At 39.1% G+C, this 23,864-nt stretch overlaps 2 protein-coding genes across 10 annotated transcripts in view; one reads left to right on the top strand and one right to left on the bottom strand.

Annotated features, from left to right (window-relative positions):
• Window positions 1-23,864, top strand: part of CTNND2 (catenin delta 2) — a 623,362-nt gene that overhangs the window by 449,432 nt on the left and 150,066 nt on the right. For all 9 annotated transcript variants that reach the window (XR_001465252.4, XM_040695591.2, XM_015282257.4 and 6 more), the window contains one exon: window positions 13,328-13,460. Coding sequence is in view for 8 of the 9 variants with exons in the window: in XM_040695591.2 (XP_040551525.1) it covers window positions 13,328-13,460 (133 nt within the window). In the remaining variant the exon portion in view is untranslated. The remainder of the gene's footprint in view (window positions 1-13,327; window positions 13,461-23,864) is intronic.
• LOC112531790 lies at window positions 19,842-21,343 on the bottom strand. Its single transcript, XM_040695594.2, has one exon. It carries the CDS (start codon window positions 21,101-21,103, stop codon window positions 20,405-20,407), a length of 699 nt encoding a protein of 232 aa, XP_040551528.1. The 5' UTR covers window positions 21,104-21,343; the 3' UTR covers window positions 19,842-20,404.

The following is a 23,864-nucleotide window of genomic DNA, read 5'->3' on the forward strand; positions in this document are numbered from 1 at the left end:
CCACCCAGAATATGCTTCATGGAAATAAGTACCATGCAACTAACATGAACTTATCATTTTGTAGGTAGTTGCACTTCCACATGCTAAGGAAAGACTTTTGATAGATTGATGCATGTATTTTCCCTTAACAAATTCTCCTTCAGGGATCTTTTCAAGATATTGATTCTGATTTATAAATGACAGATCCTTGGCAGTATTTCTTCCATTTGTTGATAAGGGTGATTGCCCTGATTCAGTAATGTGATTATTTTGTGCAGTGGGTTTATTGGTGTTTCACAGCTCAGCTAGAAACATCTCTGCCGAACAGCCTGCAGTCTTGTTCCTCCTATAAAGGATAGAAAAGTCGTGTCCCGGTTGCAAAATGGTAGGCTCGCAACAGAAAGAGGAGCTGGCAAAAGTTGTTTTTCTGTGAGTTGCATTTTACTGAAGTAAAACTAACAAATACATGTATGCACTGCGTGTTTTAGGCTTACTTAAAATACACAGCCTCCTTCTGCAATGAACTCAGTATCATACATGTAAAATCACTTTTCTCTGATTCACTTTTTGCACATTCTTTTCTTAGATAAGATTGGTTTGGGTCTGGTTTCATTACCAACACAGCAATTAAGGGTAATGGGATTCCCTGGTCTTCTAGAGCACTGGTAGTCCTGTTAGTCTTGTTTGTCCACTGATTAGCTCATCATTCTGCTGGATTTGTACTTTTGTGAGGGGTCCCTGGACTATGCTGGGACAAAAATGTTGTCATGCTATATTGTACCCACCTAGAAATTATCCTTTCTCCTACTTTTTACTCCTTGTTTTCTGATTTGGTAATCTTAAATAGGAGAAACATATTACGTACATTGGACATGATGGGGACAGCTTGTTAGAAGAGGGAAAAACAATGCCCCTTCTGAATAGGTATGTGTGACAGTTCCTTTTTCATGTATAAACCTGAGCTGTTGATAGTGAAGACTGAGATTGATTAAAATCAAGATTTTCTTATGTGCGTCTGTCTTTAGCTTGAGCAACGTATGGTGCATCATATGGACCACATAGAAGGAAGCTTGCAGTCAGAATTAGCTTTGATGGCCCAGAAGGTGTCTTCTTGTCCTGTGTTCCCTTGGAACACTGTTTAGATCCTTTGCAACTCTGTGGCTGAGAAGCTTTTGCAGTCAGCTCACAGCGAGGCAGCATATTCAGTTCAGGGAGCTGAAAATCTGCTGAGGATTTCACAGTTGCTCTTCTAACTTCTGCCACTTTTTTATTTTTTTCTTGTGAGAGAGCTTTGTAAGTGCCATCACTGCTTACCCATGTGTGACATGAAGGTGATGATATCTTCGTACTGCATTAGAAGTCCCAAGAATTTCTACAATGTTTTATGTGTAAAATAGATGAAAGACATATGACAGGAGAAATAGCAATAGCATTTGAGTGGCGGCACTCACTAATCATTGGATATTTTTCCTTCCACCCAACTGCTTTACATCTGAGCATTTTTTAACAGTTTGACTCTTCTGTTATTGATCCCATGAACTCTAGAATTTGACTGCCAAGAGTATGCATTATCATGTTGTTTTAGTGGTTTTATGTTGAGAGATTCATCTAGCTAGTTTGCAGGAAACCGTTCTTTTTGTGCTTAATGAAAACTGAAATAAAGCAGCAGAGAAAAGCCATTAGTCTGTATTTCCCTCTGACAGGAAGATCAAGTTCAAGTGCATTTGCTTTGTTGCACACCTTTCAAATTTGATGAACAAAAATAGTTCCTTCAGAAATATTGCTGAGGAGTGTAGTTGTGCAAAAGACAGTGAGAATAGTTTTGTTTTTTTCTAAATCATTTATTATAAATTCATGTAGCTTTTCCTCTTGGCTTTCCTCACTCTTAGAGTGTTTGAGGGCAAATCAATTTGGGACCTAAGAATTTATATGATATTTTGAATTACCTTCCAATTTTATTTTTTAATATTCATTGTTTAAGTATCAAAATAACGTCTACTTTGAAGAGTTCACTGTGCTCAGAAAGACAGGGAGTGCTGCAAAGCGTTGGATAGATAAGAGGGATGCTTGAGCTTGCACGTGCAGAGATAATGTGGGAGCTGCTGCTGCTGATGCACGGTAACCAAGTAAGCTAATAACGCACTCAAGAAAGGAGAAAACAGGAGAGTTTAGGATTAATACTTTCTAAAACTTCAGGTGGACACCCTTCCCTCCACCCACAGTACAAATTATTTCTGAAGCTTGTGTTGAACTGTTCATATACTGTTGGCATTTCATTCTTGGTATCTGCATACATATAAAGTACCTGGTTCCTGGCTTTTGTACTCCCCACTTTCTCGTGTCAAGCTGCAGGCTTGATGGCTGGCAGCCTTCCTAAGCTTTGTATTTGTAGAAACGTGGAAAACATCCAATTTGCTTGTTTCTTGGTTTCCCTAAACCTTACAAGAATGTGACTTTCTGTCACACTGAGTGAAAAAGTTTGGAGAAGAGCTGCTGGAGCCAGAAATCTTAATTGGGAAAAGGGGATGGAGGACCGGGTGCTGTCATGTCAATTGTTGTGAAACTCATTGTGCTTAGTAATGTGATGTTCAAAACTGGAAGTGAAGAGGAGTGGATTTCCCCAGAACCTTGTAGGAACTTGTGGTTTAATGCAGCAGGTGGCTGAGCACCACACAGTTATTCACTCACTCTCCCACTTTCCAGTGGGATGGGGGAGAGAATCAGGGGGAAAAAAGAGTAGAACTCATGAATTGAGATAAAACTACTTACTAAGATAGAGAAATGGAAAAGGATTATAGTTTTTACACTATATATATATGAATACATATAACAAGTGATACACAAGCAATTGCTCACCATCCCCTGATCAATGTCCTGCTAGCCCCCTAAGCAGTGGAAGCTTGTGAGATGAACTTCCACCCCCTTCAAAACTCCTCCCACATGATGTCATATAGTATGGAATATCCCTTTGGCCAGTTTAAGTCAGCTGTCCTAATTCTGTTCCCTCCTAGTTCCTTTGGCCCTTCACTGCAAATGCCCTTGGCTCTGTACAGCGCTGCTTAGCAGCAACTGGAAACATCAGCATGTTATCAACATTGTTTTTCTCCTAGAAACAAAACATAACATCATACCAGACACTCTGAAGAAAATAATTCCATCCCAACTGAAACTAAGAACTGTTGGAGTGGTTATTTCAAGGAAGAAGTAGATGCTCTGAGATTGTGAGGGAATGCTGTGTGTGCCAGTTTCCTGTCCTGCAGGCAGGCATGATGTGAATTGGTGCTGATGGAGCAATGGGGAGCTGTCCTGCTGCCACTGTCCTGTATATAGCTGCAGTGGTGAGGGGCCCGGATGTGTGAGGGTAACTGAGCAGCTGTCATCCTCATCACATGTCCCTAGGAAAATAAGGTGTTTGGAAAACACATATTTTCCTTTAAATCAGAGAGAAAAGCTTTTTTTTCCTCTGTCAGTGAAATAAAGGTTTAAGAAACTCTGAATGAAAACACTAGTTCTAGAAAAGGAGACAATTTTGATTTATAAGATCTCAAAGGACACTGAGAATCTATCACACCTCTGAGAAAGGCAACAAATCAGATGACTTTATCCTGCAAAGCAAGTCCACAGCAGAGTAAATGCTTGACACCTTTCAGCCTGCCTGCTGTTTCCATCTCCTTCCTGCATTCCCACCTTCCTTGCCTTTGAGAGGAGCATGGCCACAGCTCGAACAACAGTACTGCCACTGCACGCAGGTTCAGTCTTGTGAGATCCTCTCTGTGAAGTGTGGGCTGCACAGAGACAAGTACATGTAAGCAGACCTCTCGGGAAGGGTTAATATGATGATGCAGTGCATTAAGGTACTGTGAAACCCTTCTGTAGTAGGGGGTTCAGGAAAATGAATCATAGAATCTCAAGGTTGGAAAGGACCTACAAGATCATCCAACCGTCCTCCCATTACCCTTGCTACCACAAGCCACTAAACCATATCTTGTAGCTCCACATCCAGATGCCTCTTGAACACTGCCAGGGACAGCGACTCCACCACCTCCCTGGGCCATTCCAGTACCTGACCACTCTCTGAGTGAAAAAGTTTTTCCTTATGTCTAATATAAACCTCCTCTGGTACAACTTGTGGCCGTTTTCCTTGGGTCCTGAATGCCATGCATTGCAGGAAGAAGGGGGATAAATCAGACATCTTGATAGCTTACTTAATTTGCGTTTTATTCAGCATTGCAGAAACTAGCCCTGTATTTGCAAAAACCTGCAGAGGAAGAGGTGAAACAAGATTTTCAAGACTGTTTTGGTTCAACAGCCCAAAAAGAATAATGCAACTCCCTCTAAAAATAAAATGAACAAACAAAAGAAAAACAATAAAGAAACAAACAAAAAAATACAAATGGCAAAATCAAAGATATCCTAAAGCACCAGAGTCCCTATTTTTTTCTCTGCTGTCCACTCCACAGTCTAGAGGAGAGAGAACATCTTATCTGTTACAGTGGAGTATGGCTTAGGACACAACAGACTTTTTTCCTGTGAAAGCTCCCTCACTGGGAGTGAGGGAATTAAATAAGATCAGTACGTCGATAGTGTGAAATATTATTTCATAAAGTTTCACAAATGTATTTCAATTAAAAAGACATTTGTAAATGAAGTCAAAGTGACCTTGAACAGCTAAGACTCGTGCCTCTGAGTGTCATGATACTGTATTGAGGAGGTACCACAGAGTAATAAATAACCACATGGGCCAGTGTCATTGGATAATCTTCACTCAACTACAGCATCTTATTAATCTTTTATGAAGACAGTTTTCAAGGAATCTACAGGAAGTTCAGCTCCTGACCGCTTTGTTCTTATCTTACCTCCTCACAAGCTCACTTCTTATGTTTTTTAGCTTTAAATTTTAAATCACAGGTAGTAGTCTAAAAGCAGAAGAGGGATGGATGCCTTACCAAGTGTATATAAAGCATACTGAGGCAGAACTGCTTTTAGCAATGTGCAGTAGGGAATGCTTGCCATGGTACAATCAGATTTAGCTCTTTGCCATATAGGAGACCTGATGTTTAGACACCTCAGGTCTGTAGTTCTGTTTACGACCTGGAACAGGCCGAGCATCTCTGTCACTGCTCTGCAGGAGTTCTGTCTGCCACAGCACGTCTTTTTTGACACCTCACCTGCAGACACAGATAGGTTGTGACACCAGTCTAAAAATCACATTTGCCAGGAAGCTGGGTGAGCACTGCTACTTGAATCTTCTAGGTTTGGCCACTTGGAAGCATACAAGGAAAATGCCAACACCTCATAGCAGTAACAGGAAGATTCTTTCTGCAGGTTTTCAACAGGATCACCAAATGTTTGTGCAGCTGTTGCGCATTCAGCTGTGCTAAATTTGAAAGCTAGAGAAGAGATAAACTACGTGCCTAAATAGAAATAAAGCATCTGAGGACGTGCAGTCAAATGTTGACTGCTCACGCATTTTACTCTTAATATTTAAATGGCACGTTGCCAGAATGCAAAATGTTTATTTCAGTGAAATTGTTCATCCAGTTAAGTGGCAAGGTGTGGCTAACACAACGTATAGAAACAGGTTGCAGTATGCCTGAGTATGTAGATCCAGCCTATTTGTCAAATGAAAATCAGTAGCTGCTGAGGCATGTGGATGTTTCTGCTTCTTTCCCATTCAAGTGCTGGCAAGCTCTGAGATCAGCTTTTCCCAGATATAAAGTGGGACTCTGCAGCGAAATGCTTCCTCCTCTTTCTGATTCAATTTGTATGATTCTTGCAGGCTTAGGGTTGTTTTTTGGCCTGCAAATTTACAGTTGTGCACATGCTAAAAATAAATAAGCTACCCAGCAATTAAGAGGTTATTGCAGTCATTTTTCAGTGCTGCAAAGCCATTTGGCAAGCACGCTGCTCTAACAATAGCAGCTCTCCCAGAAGTGTTAAGAACTCTGTTAGCGGAAGAAACAAATGGTGAAATTTTGTGAGAGTCAAAAACCGTGAGGCTGATGAAATGTGAAAGCTTACTCAGATTGTATGATATGGAATGCATTTGCTTCTGTCACATGAAGCACTGCAGTTATTCTATACCCTAGGCAGGTCTCTGTAGCACAGTCATGGTGCCCGTATTAATGTACAGAAGGCAGACTACAGTTTCTGTTTCGTTCTGCACAGGCAGACATGATGTCCACAGGATGCGGTTTTTAGGTAGGGATAAACAATAACTTAAATGTTTGGGGGTTTTGTGGAACTTACGTTTTATTCACAGGAGATAGGTTGTGGTGCCTTCTCTCTGTCCTTACTTGTGGCGCTTACACATTTAGTCTAGATTAGTCTAGGTTATGTTATTTTCTGCAGTGTTGTCTTTGTTTTTTTCTTTTTGAAAGGCCAAACCAGCAGTACAGTTAGCTCTCTGCTGATATGTGTTCATTGCTGCCTTAAGGGGTTTAGGCCTAAACCCAGCATTATTGCATTCTGTGGATGTATGTTGTTCATATCAGCATGGGGCTGAAGATGATCAGTGGCTTGTTGCACACTCCTTTAGCCGAATTGGGCTAGAAGTCAGAGAAGGCAATGTGGATTTTGTGCATTTTCTAAAGTGAGTCGAATGGAGATTGACATCTTTATATTTTCTTCCTAAAACTATGTGCTAAATCTCATCCAATTCCCACATTCCATTTTCAGAAATACTAGTAGCAAATACAGCAGCTCTGCCTCCTCTTAAATTGGAGCAGACCATTCAGATCAGGCTTGCAACACACAGTAATAAACAACTATGAGTACATAGCTGTGCTTGGATATGGAGAAATATGCTTGAAAAAGGGAAAATATTATAAGGAAAGTTTTCAGAGTACCATTCCTGATAAATGAAGTATAAGAATGTTCACTTCTGTTTTAGAATTAGAAAAGTTCAGTTGAAAGAGACCTACAAAGACCATCTAGTACAACTGCCTGAGCACTTCAGAGGTAACCAAAAGTTAAAGCACATTAATGAGAGCATTACTGAAATGCCCCTTGAAGCAAGTGTCATAGAATCCAGCAGTCTGACCAACAGCCCAAGAACAGCAGAAGGAAAAGGAAGGAGCCGTTAGATAGCTTCTTCATATCTGCATCACCTTCCTTTTTGGTGCAATATCTTTAAATGTTTTTTTTTTCTTTTTTATCAGTTAAGTTTAACATCATGTCTGTACTCTTTTTAAATGTACTGAGATAAAATCCTTAGAGAGAGATTTCTGTAGCATTGGTATATTCCCTTCAAAATAGTTTTAATCGAAGTACATTTCTCCTCTTGAATAAGAAAAGGTAGTTCTTTCCTTGATCCTCTTTTGACTTTTGATGAGTTCTCTTTGTGTTTGATTCTATAAGATTCATGTAAATTGTTTTCTCCTAGTACAACCAAAAACACATTCTCAGAGCTCTTCTTTCAGAGATGAGGCAAAAGAGATTTTCAGGCTTTATTTATTGAAATTTTGAGGAAAAAAGAAAAGAAAAAAGGAAAAAAGAAACACAGGGGTGTATCTCTGTAGTGCAGCAAAAATCTTGTAGGCTAGGATTAGCAATGCTGCTCCGTATGTTTCATACATGGTAGCCTCTCTTTTACCAGTCTATAAGCCTGTTTTACATATGTATGTGCTTATTAAGCCAGGCAGGTACATAAAGATAAGTCTGTTGTAAACATACAATTTCATAATGAATATGTTTACAAATTGTGCATTCTCTGTCTTTCAAAAGTGCTTGGTGGTTGTTAAGTCGTTGTCAAACATATGGTTCTTCATAGCAGGCATCTTCACATCACTGCCTTTGGGGAATGATGCTGAGACTGGAATAGCTCTGGATGTCAGTGCTTGCATATGCCAACTGCTCAATCAGATGTGAATATTCTGCTCCAATAATGTAAATTAGAAATAAGAATCCAAGCCCTCATCAAATTTACTGTGGCCAATGGATAAAGAGTATATGATGCCATCACACCTGCTTCTCAAATTTCTTTGGAAGGGTTCCATTTGGAATCCCTATGTTTTCAAACTCTGTAGGTTTTTTAAAATCAGTGCTTACATAGGTGTAACAGGGTTTTGGTGTTGCATTTCTGTGTGCAATCAGAATTTGTAGTAAAAGAAGAAAAAAAAATCTTGCAAAGTTCAAGCAAATAGTCAGATGCTGTACATATCCTGTACACAGCATCACTTTTATGAGAAACCACATAAACAGTACAGTCAACTGTGTTACTAATAGTCTCTCCTAAATCTGCTTTTCCTTTTTCTTTCTGACATGTACATGTGCTATGATGGCAGGAGCAGTAATTGGCTTCAATGCAATACTTGGTGTCCTCATGTTGAACTGGATTTCTTACTACTGCTGTTCATACTGTTCCATTTCAGAATCGATATATCTCATGTACAACTCCCCGTTGATTCTCTTTAGTTAACCCTGGATAAAATGTAGCCTACTATGAAATTCTATATGTAATTTATTCAGTGTTTCCTTTTGGTCGACCTTTTGACAACAGCTTACTGCAGTACATGGATCATTTGCATTAGTCACCACTTCCAGCTAAAAACTTTTGAAGGATTCAAGGTGAGATCAATCTTACATTCCTAGAGCACCGTTTCTGTCAAAGAAACAAGGTGGAAGGAACACTGGCATGCTTTCATCAGTTCCCTCAAATGATGATACTTCCTAGAAATAATGAACTTCTATGGTCTCTTGAACTGCCTCAAGTGCACTGCAAATGCTGTTTTCCAGCCAGAGCTGTCAAGTTGCAACGCAGCTGTAATTTTCTTGTGGAAAAACCATGCCACCACCAAAAGCCTTTAGCTGCATAGAGGTTGCATTCCCAGGGAAACGCAGACAGTGGCAGAAGTTCTTCAATGTGTGTGCTAGCTTACTGTTCATTTTTGGATCGACTGCACAGATAACGTGATAGAATTCTCAAAAATTGCACACCACACATCTCCTCAGACTTACTCCAACCTTCTGACTTGTTTCACCATCTATGTGGATTTCCTGTCTCACCTTTCATAAGCATGGGGATATTGGAAGATGGCAAGTAGCTAGGTAGTGTTTCTTTAGGCTACTCCCTGCAGTTTCAAATTTTCCATAATTCTGCTATGATCATTTGACTAGGGGTTGGATTCTCATTTGTTGCCAATTGAACTAGTTGCCGTGTGGCACAGTATCAGATATTTCATGGAAACAGAGATGGATCTGATTTTCATTTTCCTTTTCCCTTCATCAGATACTGACTCTACTATTGCTTTTCATTGTAGTCAGTAAAGGATATTTTGCTATTTAATTTTACTTATCTTTCTGTGGTGTAACCAAGCTTATTCTAACTTTTGACTTCCACAGTCTACTTTCTTATCCCTAGCAGTTTGTCTCTTACTTTAGTTCAACTCTCCATTTTAATGACTGTTTTTTTTGGTTTGGTTTGGTTTTTTTTGGTCATGTGGGTATGCTTAAGGCCAGGGCCTGAAAGCTCCTCACATCCATGCAAAACATTCCAGGTATTTTTTTACCTTTATCTTTGAGAAATTCCAGTCCTTCCTTCTCAAGGCCTCTGTCTCTGACTTTCAGTAGCCTTCCTAATTTCTCATAGTTAAGCAGAATTTAGGAATATATACATTTATTTTTCAAAGTAAATTTTGTTATTAGAGCTGCAAACTTGCTTTTCTAAAAACTCTTCATCTCTAGCTCTCTTTTTTCCCACTCAGAATGTTAAAAAGAAAACAATTGAAAAATACAAACTCCCAGAAGTTACTCTTGCTTGCCCTGAAGACTGCTATAATACTACAATTATTCAAGCACCCTTAACTGTTGACAGCAATTTTTGCTTGTTTTAAATAGCTACCATCGTTCATTTAGAAACTACTTAAAATATAATAATCTTAAGAGACCATCTGCCTGAAATGACAATGCATACTGGAGCTAAATTTTTTAAACTTCTTTTCTGCTTTGTTCATTCTCTTTCCTGTAACTGATAATATGATTGTGTTCTGTGTTAAAAGTTTCTTTTCTGAATTAATTTTCCACTTTAGTCCATTGTGCACACAGACATTCAGACAAATGTTTATTTATTATCGGATTATCTGCTGGGAGACCAGAGGGAAAAAGTAGGCACAGCCTTGTTTTTGTACGTGCATACATACCATGTAAAATCTGCAGGGTCATTAGATGAGTTAACTGGGCCTTTGATTAAGGGACCTTTTCCTTTTGCCCTTCATTGTCTCTTCTGTCCTGGATTCTAGGACAAGTCAACAAAGAATCTGAGCTTGTTGTCATACTCCGTGGTGTGTTATTGCACACAATATTTTTGTGTGTATTTGGTTGAGTAATACACCTGTTCAGAAGGAAAAGCATTCTTTTTGGAGACAATTTGTTGTTGGAAGTTTCAGCATTTTGGAGTAAAGTTTAAAACAACAGCTTTTGAATGTTCCCACTCCTTTTCTTGTCTTACAAGCTGTTTTTGTCTAATAGAATCATATCATAGAATCATAGAATGGCCTGGGTTGAAAAGGACCACAATGATCATCTAGTTTTCAACCCCCCCTGCTATGTGCAGGGTCGCCAACCACCAGACCAGGCTGCCCAGAGCCACATCCAGCCTGGCCTTGAATGCCTCCAGGGATGGGGCATCCACAACCTCCCTGGGCAACCTGTTCCAGTGTGTCACCACCCTCTGTGTGAAAAACTTCCTCCTAAACTACCAACACCCACTCTTAATTTCTATGAGTCTAAACAAGAATAAATTAGAAGATGAGCTGGAATCATGAATTTCTCATCAGGGTGGTTTGGATTTTTTCATGTTTTATTTTTATGTAAAAATAATTTCTGAATGATGTCTTTGGTTGAGAGCCATGCATATAGACTGACGTGGTTGAAGAACTTGTTAGCTTGTTACTTCCTAGGTATCATCCTAACTGTGAAAAGTATGCGTAAGAGGAAGCCAACACATCAAGTAACATTGGCTCCGTCACTCACCTCTGTCAGTTTATGATTTCTTTATGGGTTTGTTCTATCCGTTGTTAAACAGAAATAAGTGTGTAGCCGGAGAATCACATAACCTGCAAATAGAGTCATGTTAAGCTAGTATGTGCAGAAAATGTGGTATTTGCTATAGCTAGTTGCATCATCTTCAGCTGCAAGTTCAGATCTCATTAAGAGTTAGATACTAGCTAGTGCCAGTCAGTGCTTTGTAGGCAATGGAGAGGAGCCATCCAATGAAGTATTCGATGCTCCGCCTGTAAGCTGCTGGGCTGCCTCGTCCTTTCAAGCACCAGCTCAGTTTCTAAAGCCATTTGGTGAAAGCAGCTCAAGTCTCTCAGCATTGTGAAGCAGTATTTCTGTGGGCAGTATTGTATGGCAGTATTTCTGACACAGAAGTGGGACAATTTGTTCACCTCAAGGAGATACTCTTTTTTATATTATGTAGGTATTCTTCTGTGTCATTTCTGTGAATTGTTCATATATATTGTCTCTCTCTTTATATATACATATGGATTGTTTAATCCATAGCTATTGTCCTTATCCTACTATTAGCTACCAAGGTTTCTATGCTTCCCTGATACCTTTTACAGTGTTCTGCACTTCGAAAATAGCAGTTCAGTGTCAAGATCTTTCTGAATCTATGTAAAAGGTTTCCTTTAGAGGTTTCCCAATGGTCTGTGTTGTCCAAAGGTTCACTGGAAACACCCACATGTAATGCGTGACATTACACCTGTGTTGTTTTTTTTTTTTTTTTTGTATTAAACACTTGATGTGAAATTTAATATTCACATCTTAACATTAATTTTGTCAGAACAGAAACAGCAGATAAAATTCTATGTGTATTTTTCTACATCTCTGACTTATATTCTAGATCTCTTTATAGAGATATGAGTAATAATAACTCTCAGTGTGGCAAACATCCTGTGTGAGAAAAGAACAGATGATACCTCTGTTTCATAGCAGTCCATTGTAATTGTAAAATGAGTCTTGTTTCAATGAAATGTCTCAGAGAGCTGTAATATTTGAAGAGTGAGATGCCTGAGATTACTCGAGACGGCCTGTGAAGCTGCCTACTGTAAGCTTTATTCAAATAGGCCAATTCCCCCAGTGATGTGCACTTGGCCTCAGAGCAGCAGAATCCTTATAATTCAGGAAGAAGACTAATGATAACAAATATTTTTTCAAAGAGACGGACTTTGCAATAGTTCTTGTATTATGTTTTGGGTTTTTTTTTACAATGAACCCCTCAAGTGATTACAGTAACTGCAGCGAAGAACCTGCAGTCATTTTCACAAGTTTACAGGACTTGACCCTTTCCCCTAATTTTACATACATTACCTCTGCATACATTAATGGGGGATGTAATCTTCATGGTAGCTCCATTGGGTAGAAATAAACAAGGAATTCAGTCCTGCTTGCTCTGAATTATACCCCAGTGTGGATCTTGTGTGCCTCCCATGAAGATGAAAGATATTAGGGTTCCCAAGTGCCCTATGTAGAGACCCCAGCTGACTGCTGAGGTTGAGGTGGTGTCATATCTCCCATTCCATCTTAAAGGGCAAATGCAACCAATGTGGCTGAGGCCTAAGAACCATATTCCTGCATTACCTTGTACTGTAGCACTAGATGGAAGATGATGAAAAATATTTGTATGACACAAAAGCAGTGTGCCCAGGTGCCAAGAATCAATTGTTTCATTTAATGCTAATAGTGTGTCATGCTTCATAGCATTAAAAGACAGTGCATATGCTGTTTGTTGTTATTTGCCTATCATCTGCTTTAGACTGAGTATTACTAATGAAGATTTAAAAATAATCAAATTCATAACTGTGTATTGTGTATGGTATAATTGTAATATATGTAAAATTGTGTAATTGTATGTATTATAAATGTATCATATAAACTTTTACCATTAAGCCTGAACTATATCTGAAAACAATAAATCAAAAGACAAAATAGGTAATCACTAATTATATGAGGTAGCAATTTTTATTAAAAAAAGTTTGCAGTAAATAAAAGACTTTTTGACAAAATTTCTTAGCAAACCATTCAGAGTTACAATTCTAGTACTCTATATTTGAATTTTAATAGAGGCTGTATAATGGTATGGATCTTTCTGTTCTTATATGACATTTTATTTAAGGAACTTTAGCACATAGAGACAATTCTATGATGTTATTTAGTCTGATGATTTAACTTTTTTCATACTAGTACTACTTAGAGCAGAAAAACATTTCATATATGATTGAATCTTCACTTTAAAAATAGTGGAAAGTAATACTTAGATATGTATTTTGTCTTAGTTGGCGAAACTGTTGCTACATATAATAGAAGAATTCTTGTTGAGTCTTTCTTACTTGTTTTCCCACAGAGAGTTTGGATGGCGAGATCCAGAGCTTCCAGAAGTTATACAGATGTTACAGCATCAATTTCCGTCAGTACAGTCCAATGCTGCAGCCTACTTACAGCACCTCTGTTTTGGAGACAATAAAATAAAAGCAGAGGTAAAATTTATAATTAAATAATTTTCAACTGTGATGCTGCCTGCAATTTATCACCAAAATTATTTATATGCGTTTTAAAAAGAGTTACAAGAGAAATCATGTATGCGTGTCTGGACCAATTTCAGTCAAACTTTTACTTAATACATTTGTTACTGATATAGAAAGGAACATTGTAGAGAATACTGTTGTCACTCTATTAGATGTCTGTTTTTTGTTTGTTTGTTTTGAGTATTTTAATTGATTCTATACCATTAAACACTGTATCAGTAGGTGTTAATAGTACAGTCTTGATCCCACTGAAGCATTTCCTTAGAATTTTCAGAGGGAAAAGTTTGGACTCTAAATATAGACACAGAAAATGAAAATTAAACAAAATTATTCTAAATCAAAGCCTGCTGTAATGTATAATTGTGGGTTAAGAGATTAGCTTGAACTGTGATAGTTGATCTATGATCTTGAAATTTAATGCAGATTGTACCTCGAATGCAGTTCAGAAAGGAGCATGGACTTTGTTCAGTACCTGCAGTTGATCTGTTCTTCTTGCTTTCTTGTTCCCTATGGTCAATAGGACCAGTTGAGCTTTTGGCACAAGTTAAAACAGAAGTAAGGCAGCACGGAGGAATTTGAGAAGCATGTAGTAGTCAATTAAAGTTGAATGTGTGAAGCTGTTACTAGCCCCAGCTGGCTCCCTGGCCCTCTCAGAGATACTGCTAATCAGGGATATGTGATGTGCACATAAATCTGTGCCTGTACTGGCATCCCTTACCCTAGCATGCAAAGGTAAACTGAGATCAAGATCTGCTATTGCTTGTTTTCTGAGCTGTGAAGGGATGCTGGCTTGCTTGCCTTCATTACCATCTCCCACAGCACGCCCTAGCAGCTTTCCCTTCAGGGATTTTTCACACTGAGAAAATTCCCAAGTGAGTAGCTAAGCTTGCAGCCTATTGGCATTGCCAGAACTGCAGTAGAGAGATGCACGGGGTACATTCCCCAAACAGAATGATAAAAAATGTAGAAGAGAGATTTCTGTTACAGGTGTTGTTGAAAGTTTCAGCTGTGCACTCTCCTTTTCCTTGTAGTCTTTCCTCTCATCCTGACTTCACTAATTAGTGTTTCAGTAAAGTAATTGATTCGTCTGTGAGAAAAGTGGTTAAATATTCAAAACAGTTTATTCATTATGCAGTCTGTGCTTGCTCCTGTTATCGTAGATTGAGAGCCACTGGGTAGTTTCATATTTGGGGGAAGGACATGGTTTGATTTTTTGTTGCTAACTATTCAAGAAAAATATCCTTTAGAAGACTGGCTGTTGTTGATGTATTGCATACTATTAGAACATCAGCCTTTGTAAACTTCAGACTCATGAGCTGGGAGGGCAAGGTTATGGCATCATCAAACAGTATAGCATAAGGCAGCCCTCTGCAGTACTTCTCTGAAAAAGGACAGCAGATAAAATGAGAATTTCCCCCCTTTGTTCTTTTTTGCTGCTTTGTTCATCACATTGTAATAGGTAAACTGTCTTTGGAAAAGAAGCCACAATATTTTTTCAACAGCTCTCCTCAGAATATGCATTCAAACTTCTGTTACTATAGATTTGTATAAGACAAAAATCAAGGTGTATTGTTGACTCGTCTAATGCTTTGTGAAGCTTCTAAATGGAAGCTTGGAATTCTAGGAAACTCTTTCATCTATCTGTCTGTTTACCTGTAGTTGTTAAGCATTAAGTACTTTTGCGTTTAGGCCATGATTCAGCCAAGTACTTAAACAGTTTGTGTGTGAGTTTCTTGGGATCAGGAGCTACCCAAAAGGGTCAGCTGTGTGCTCAGAATCTGCTTAGGTTCTCCACTGGGCAGGCAGAATTTTTTGAGGAGCCTTTTGCATTAGGAGATCAAAATGCAGTCAATAAGGGGATGTTACATCAGCTCTCAACCCCCAGATTGGCCAGGTTCGTACTACTTTCCTCTAGACAGAAGAACTTGAGTGGTGCTGCTAAACTTCACTGGGACAAAGCATGGGCTGCCTGTTAAGGATATGTCTGAATTACATGCTGAAGGAAGACGTAAGTAATAGAAGCTGTTATCAAAGTATGCCCTACTGCAAGGTGTTTGTGATGCAGTTGGGTGTTGTGGCCACTTCTCTCCTGTCTGAAGCTCCCACATTTCATACCTAATTCCTTCTGCAAGAAAGGCAGCATTCTTGTTATTACTGCCTACAGTCACAGGGAAACATGCCACAGGGATACAACTGGGACACACAGGTGAAAAATTCCAACTCTTTTGAAACACAGAAAACTGTGCTCTTTCACTAAATACCAGCATAGCAAATAACTTAGACTAAAGGAGGAAAACTGCCTTGATGGCCTTTCAAACTTTGGAGAAAGGCCAAACACAGGAATGTGCACATTAAGAAAACTGCCAGTGTTTCATACTCCTGACAAGCACCAAGGGAAAGCAAATTGTCCAAATCCAGTAGTTAAGTGTTAATGTATAACATGCCCTTGAACATCGCCACATACACACACAGAATGGATAATATTATGCAACAATTTAAGTCATTCTAATGGTTGCATGGAATTTGAAATGTAATCTGGCTGTTAACGTTTCAACTCTGGAAGTTAACTTAGGAAGAAAACAGTGTTATATAATTATCACTAATGAGTATCAAGTTGCCATACCGTAATGAATGGCTACTTTATCCTGGATTTCTGGAAATAACCAGTTTGAAATAAATTCACTATTCTTTTAAGCATGATTTATGCTATATTGTCTACAGAAATGTGATTAATGATTTTCATTGGAACTCGACCATTCTTTTGTTCCTGTAGTTTTGGTTTTGTGCAGCGATAGACTTGTCCTACTCTTAAGAGACTTTACTGGAATTTGTTAATAAGTTTATCCCCATGTGTATGGGGGGACTGAGGCCTTTATATTCTCTTTGAGAAGAATTAAATCAGGCAAATAGAAAAGGAAATCGGTAACTATGACTGTGTGCATTTTGGAGATTCCTAGCAGCAATCAGGATTTTCTCTTCTAAAATGTTTTATTTTCTGTTGCTGAAGTGTAGAAAACTTCCCCTTGCTTCTTCTCTGTCCTTGACAATAAAAGGAAGTGGAAATACTCAGTTGAAGTCAACTCTCAAAATGAAATGCTGTAAAAAACTCCTTAAGTATGGCTAGGGAAAAGCGAGTGCTTCTATGCCTAATTTTGATTGTGTTCTTTTAGGTGTTCTTTCTAAACCATGTGTGACCTCAGACTTCTAAATTTGTTGATGTCAATCTAATTGCACATTTATTGCTGCACAAATGTTAAAGCCTTTTTCATTCTTTTATGTAGCAGATCTCCCAGAGTCATAAGATCTGCAAATGCCCTTCTCGTAAATGCCCTTCTCTATCTTAAAGAATGTTCAAACAAAGTTGACAGCTGCTTTGGTGAAGATACTCCAGTCTGGCTACAGAGGTGTCTGAAGTCATTTACTTTTACCCCAAAGAACTTTCGGAGAGAATTACATGTTTCTGGTGGAATTTTCATTTTATCTTTAAATATGCAAGTACTATGTAAATGGAATAAGTGGTGGCACTTGATAAAGGAGGTGTTTATATTGCTTGAAGATGTTGCTGCTCAATTCTGCTCAAAACGTTTCAGTGCCAGTCTTTATTTAAAAGCACAATTGCAGCTGATGGGCTTACCTGAATTTTATCCTCATGCTGCTTCTGAACCTGCTGAAGTATTGCTCTTTGGTAGGCAATCACTGCAACTGTTGTCCATAGCACTTCAAGAGTTCTAATTGTATACCCAGTGCTTGCTGCTTAAGTGGTGCAACAGTCATTGAAGAACTTTGATTATTTGTGCTACTGTCCAATAGCTTGATTTTCCTTCTCCTGTTGACCAGCCACCAGTCCTAGTTGTGTGAAAGGAGATATAGGAAGGCAGAAAGCTAAAGATTGTGAATATTGTGAGGAAGCTCATTGTATATTATAATTATGTGGGTACAATTATGAAATTCAGAATTTCAGAATACTTTAGAGATTTATTACATAAATTAGGCTTTCATTGATAGCAGTGAAGAAATGCAACTAGAAGACAAAAGGAAAGGAGGAAAGCAGTTTTGATCAGATATTTGAAGGCAAATGCAGAGTTGGTCAGGCAAGAATACAGGAAGGGTCTTTCTCATAGCATTTTCTCCTTTCACACCAACAATGGTGAGACTGTGTGCAGAGCCAGAGTAGCTAGCCCTGGATGCCAAAAAGGAACAAACGTGGGATATAGGAAGAGAGAAGCATTTAAAAACAGTCAGCAGAGAACATTTCTTTAAAAGAGCACATTCTATTAAACACAGGATTCATTCTTCTACTGCAATTTTTCTTCCTGTAATGACAGCTTACTCCTTTGTATGAGGTCACCATATAAAAGGATTGATTTGTGCAGTTTCACACTCCAGCACCATTTTGCTCTCATGGAAAGTGGCAACCTGCCATCAGCTGCAAAGGTGTAACAGGTCACTCGGGGTTTTTGGCACCAGTGACTCCTTTCTGCAAGCTACGAAATTAATTTCAGCCATCAAAGCCACAGCACTTGTAAGTTCTTATCTAAGGAAAATTGTGCGAAGATGCCAAGTAAAAAACAGCTGAACTGTCCTGCCTGAAGCCTTCCCTTGAATCCTTAATAAATCTTGCTGTGTTGGACAGTTTCCTCTTTATCTTGTGTATTCACTTCACACCATATTAGAAGTAGCAATCTAGCTGTTACTACATGGAGTTGGAAAACTGAGTGACTTCATGTTGAAAGTGTTCATTTTTCCCTTTTGTTCAAAACCATGATTCATGTTCATCTTGTCATTAATCTGAAAAATGTTTCTAAATCTTCTGTGAGTTCTTCAGAATATGCCCAGAATCTTTTCAACCAGGCACCACTTTTCTTTCACATCATTTAGTTTGCATAAACTTGTAAATCCTCATTATTTTTACGCTAATGTTGCTGTTGATTATTGTTTGCAAGGGTTTGATAAATATATATTTTTTTATTCTCTACGTGATAGCCCATTTGATTGAAACGCAAGCTGAACATAAACACAACAAGAAGAACTTATTCAGTGTCTTCCAGGGTATATTTTCTTATCTCCTATATATCTGTGTAGTTCACCTAATTGCAGTGTTGTAGTGCCTTTGATATCACCTATGGTACCACTAGATCCATGATTGTCAAGGTCTCTCTATGTGCCTTTCTCTAGAAGGGCTTTGTCCCACGTAATAGTGCATGTACAGTTATGGTGGGATGGCCAAATGGTCCATACGATATGACTTTTAAACTTGCTAGCTAACACTGACAGAATTCTTCACTCCATACAGCATTCAAAGGATCTAGAAGAGATGTCTGAGGTACTTTTAATGTCCTTAGATGATATCTGGAGTTTATTTCTATATTATTCTGCAAAATTTCCTGTTTTCTTAAGGAGTCCCAGGGAAACAAATAGTATGTTTTTTTCATGTGTGATTTGTTTTTGCCTTCCAGTAATCCTCCTCTGCCTTTTTTCCCCTGAGGTCTCTTCAATTAAAGACTGGAATTTGACTTGTCCAGTGATGATACTGTCAGGTTTCCATTAGAGATGCTATGTAAACTCCTTTAATCTCTGGATGGACGATGGTGGAGACATGGTGTTTAATTTAAATGAAAATAGTATCTCAAAGGCCATACTGAAAAGTAATAAAAAGTTGCAAGAGACTCTAAAACATTTTGCTGAGAGTTGTTTTCAATATAAGTGCTGACACATTCATACTTCTCATAGAATCATAGAATAACAGACTGATTTGTGCTGGAGGGGACCTTTAAGATCACCTGGTTCCAACCTCCCTGAAAAACACCACTCATCACCAGTCTCCACTTGGACACTGAGCTGTTAACCACAACTCTTGTGACCATCCAGCCAATTCCTTATCCAGTGAGTGGTCCATCCATCAAATCCTTTTTTTTTTTTTTTTTTTCCAATTTGGTGACCAGGATGTTGTGTGGGACAGCGTCAAACACTTTGCACAAGTCCAGGTAGATTTGCACATGCAATACACTTTGCACCTAACTCCCATCACTTTGGGCAGTCATTTTCACCTGTGCAAGTAAATTTCCAAAAATGCCCTTCAAATACACTTTCTGCTTAGCTTTTACTGGTGTGAGTTGCTGTTGTCAAACAAAGAAGCACCTAGTGAAGCACCCAGAAACAATCTTTCTGTGAGTTTAAAAGGTTTTTTTGTAATGCTTGATTGCTGATGATTTTTCTAGATAACTTTCTGGTTCTTCTTTATCTTTAGTCTGTTTTTCAGAAAGTTAATCAATAGATCTTGTGAGATCCTGTGAAGTTTTGCAGTATAGTTTGTTTTTAAAATTAAAATATCCATATACAGAATGTTCTTTTTTTTTTTTTTAACTCTCCAAGTAATTTTGGAAATTACCTCCTTTGCCTTTGATTTGGCTTTAAGAAACTTCCTTGGTTTGCATTTTTGAATAGTCTTTTTTTTTCAACAAGACATTCCACCAGCAGCATCTTTTCATTCAGGGCTACAATTTTGTCCTGAAAGACAGTAAGGCGCCATGCCCATGAGCAACCATCAACAGCACCACAGAGTCTCCTCTTCAAAGATTTGAGCAACTTTTAAATATACCCTTATGAGTATTTCTTCACTGTATTCAAGATATTTATTCTTTGGTATTGCTGTTTCTATACTTATTTATCTTTTTAACTTTATTTTTGCAGGGAAGCCTTTGGCACATGTAGGCTGTCTTTCAACTAACGGGAGCCATAGTACTTACTTATGGTGCTACAGTACTTTCATAACATACTGCATATATCTTACATGGACAGTAGCTGCAAAGTGTAAAATCATAGAATCATAGAATCACCAAGGTTGAAAAAGTCCCACAGGATCTGTCCAACCATCCACCCATCACCAACAGTTCTCACTAAACCATGTCCCTCAACACAATGTCCAAACGTTCCTTGAACGCCTCTAGGGTTGGTGACTCCACCACCTCTCTGGGCAGCCCATTCCAGTGCCTGACCACCCTTTCAGAGAAGTAGTATTTCCTAACGTCCAGCCTGAACCTCCCCTGGTGCAGCTTGAAGCCATTCCCTCTAGTCCTATCACTAGTCACATAAGAGAAGAGGCTGACCCCCAGCTCAGTACAACCTCCCTTCAGGTAGTTATAGAGAGCAATAAGGTCTCCCCTGAGCCTCCTCTTCTCTACACTGAACAATCCCAGCTCCTTCAGCCGCTCCTCAAAAGGCCTGTGCTCCAGACCCCTCACCAGTTTTGTTTCCCTTCTCTGGACACGCTCCAGGGCCTCAATGTCTTTCTTACAGCGAGGGGCCCAAAACTGGACACAGTACTCAAAGTGCAGCCTCACCAGTGCTGAGTGCAGGGGGACAATTACTTCCCTGTTCCTGCTGGCCACACTATTTCTGGTACAATCCAGGATACCGTTGGCCCTCTTGGCCACCTGCGCACACTGCTGGCTCATGTTCAGTCGAGCACTAATCAATACCCCCAGGTCCATTTCCTCTACACATTCTTCCATCCACTGTGCCCCAAGCCTGTAGCGTTGCCTGGGATTGCTGTGGCCAAAGTGCAGGACCCGGCATTTGGTCTTGTTGAATCCCATCCCATTGGCTTCAGCCCAGCTATCCAGCCTGTCCAGATCCCTCTGTAGGGCCTCGCTACCCCCAGGCAGATCGACACTTCCAGCCAGCTTGGTGTCATCTGCAAACTTACTGAGAGTCAACCAGGGGAATTATAACAACAACAACAAAAATATGATGAGAAGTTAATTTGATCGGTTTGAGTATCTATTATTTTAGCATACCATTGTCTCAATTCTAGTCTGTTCCTCTGAGTTGTGCTGCCGCACAAAAAAAAAAAAAAAAAAAAAAAAAAAAAAAAAAAGATCCTTTATAGCTAGAGATGGAAGACAAGGATAGGGAAAGTATGAGAGATGAGTAGGTGAATTAATACTTCATAAGTGATGAGCAGATGAAGTAATGCATGTATACCAGAGTATATCTGAAATAATTTGGTTTACAGTGAATGCATATAACTAAGGCTCATGGCTGAGGTCCATTTTAGCACTATTACCATTAGCTCTTCTATAAATTGAGGATGATAATTTTATTCTGCTCTATTTTTTTTATTATTATTATTCCCAAGGTGGTTTGTTGGCAGCAAACCACTGAGATGAACACCACTGCGGTTTCAGGCTTAAAACTTCTGTGACGGTTTTCCCACTTGGCTTTCATTCTGGGTACTTTTGTGAATTATTCCAATGGTACCAAAATGTCACATCCTTCCCTTTGGCACAGCCGCCTATGAGAGCAGAACTGTGCCCTGGCTGAGCAGTGGCATGCGAGTGGCTTCTCCCGCACCCCTGTCATAGGGCTCTGAGGTGTTTCTCTTATGGGGCTGCTTCAGGCATTGGAAAGTTGCCCAAGGGAGACAGCTCCTTTCCGTTTTATTTATTCCAGCAGTCAGTAGCTTAAGATGTATTTCGCTGTCAAGGAAAGTAGGTCTAAATGGCCTGTTGCCCCAGAGAATAACAACGATTTCTGTATTTCACACCCATCTTTATTGACGTGTGTACAAGAGAATACAGTTTATAGAATTTTAGTGGCTGTAGCACTTGTTTGAGGTGTCTACTATCTGCTATGTATTCTAGTTATTATCTCCCAATCTAAAGTGCACTGCTGAGTTCACCTGAGTCACTAAACAATATTTATCAGAATACGTCAGTCTGTTCTTCTTGTTTGTAAATTTGCTTTATTGTGCTCGTAAATTGCAGAAACGCAGTTAACTCGAAAGCAGCAGGCCTTTTCACTTTTCATTTTAAAAAATGCTTGAGCCCACCTTCTATGAGAAAATTAAATCTTCAGTGGATCATCTTCTTTTAAAAACCATTTCTGAACGCATTTCTGAATGCATTTCTCTGTTCCGTGTTACCAGTTAATTTATGCGCTACCATTTTATAATATTCATCTATTTTGACAATAGAGTGCATACCTTTGTTTTGTGCACTGTCTTTACATGTAATTTGACCAAACATTAATGAATGTCACTGAGTGCTGCGATGCGTGTCCTCATTCTGTACTTTCTGTATCACAGAAGGAGCAACACTTTACACTCCAGGGTCCCTCAGTGGTCTTTTAACTATGATTTTGTTGTCAGGAGACTCTCCCTGAATGATAACAACAATTTACTGTGTACCTGGCTTATTTCACTTGGTATGATTGGGAAAATATTGCGGGTGTTTAAAGAAACAAGTTAAAGGCAAGCCCCGATGGAGTAACATCTGGTTAAAACAGAAAATAGAAGCGCTAGGATGTGGGTCAAATACTGCTCTGCAAAAATGGTATCAGAGTAGTGAGTTCTGTCCTTATTCTCCTCTGCACTGATAAGAACCTTGATTAATGCTTTGGCTTTGTTGCATTCACGTTTTGAAGCTATTCCTTTTGCAAAATAGCCTCAACTTGGAATCAAGCATCCATCCAGTGCAGTGACATGGTTTTGGAAGTAAATAAACAGGCATGTGTGATTTCATACATGTAACTGAAAATCTAGTCATTTTTTTCTGAGTTAATGCTACATAGGCAAAATTTAGACATTTTGCGCACTGCCTTCCTGTTGTTTTCAGTCATTTTGTACGATTACATCATTCTCATGTCACAAAGAGGCAGAATCAAAGGAATTTACAGAGTGACTGAAGACATTACTGCTTTGCAAAATGATGGGCTTGATATTGAGAACATCTCTGTGTCTTTACCTCTCACACCGCATTACTCTGCTCTCCTGTTCCTCCCCATACGCTGCACCATTATTCCCTCTCCAGAGAACACCAGATGGACAAAGTTTTGCCCACTTTTCCCAGAAATGCCTCTTCAAGGTATCTTTTCCTTAGCCACAACTATTTAAAGCCAAAGCAAGCCACAATCAGTTTCTGAATTATCAGCAACTTCATGTGGATAATGGCTGTTCGTTGTTGTCTGAAGTGCCTGCTCTGCTGTTTATGTTAACAGCCAGCTATTAACAGGGGTGTGAGCATCTTTGCAATGCTGCTTTGGCCTTTCTTCTGCTGGCATTTAGGGGTCTGATGCCAGTCTTCTAGTGGGCAGAAGGGAGAAACCTGCCTAGCCCTCCAGTTTGTCTGGGCTGTGTAACATTCATTTTGTCATTGTCTGCTCAGCAGGAGAAAAGCCTGGCTAAAGGTTTCTGTCCTCTTCAGCACTGCACAGCCAGAGTTTGCCTCTGAATACGCAACCATACATAAGAGAATTTTAGGCAATAAATTCAATTATCCAGAAAATTTAAATGTGAACATCTGGTGATAATGCTTTTCATGCCATTAGGATGAGAGAAAAAAAAATCAGTATTGTGTA

The sequence above is a fragment of the Gallus gallus genome, chromosome 2 (genome assembly GCF_016699485.2).
Source record: "Gallus gallus isolate bGalGal1 chromosome 2, bGalGal1.mat.broiler.GRCg7b, whole genome shotgun sequence".
Lineage (NCBI taxonomy): Eukaryota > Metazoa > Chordata > Aves > Galliformes > Phasianidae > Gallus > Gallus gallus.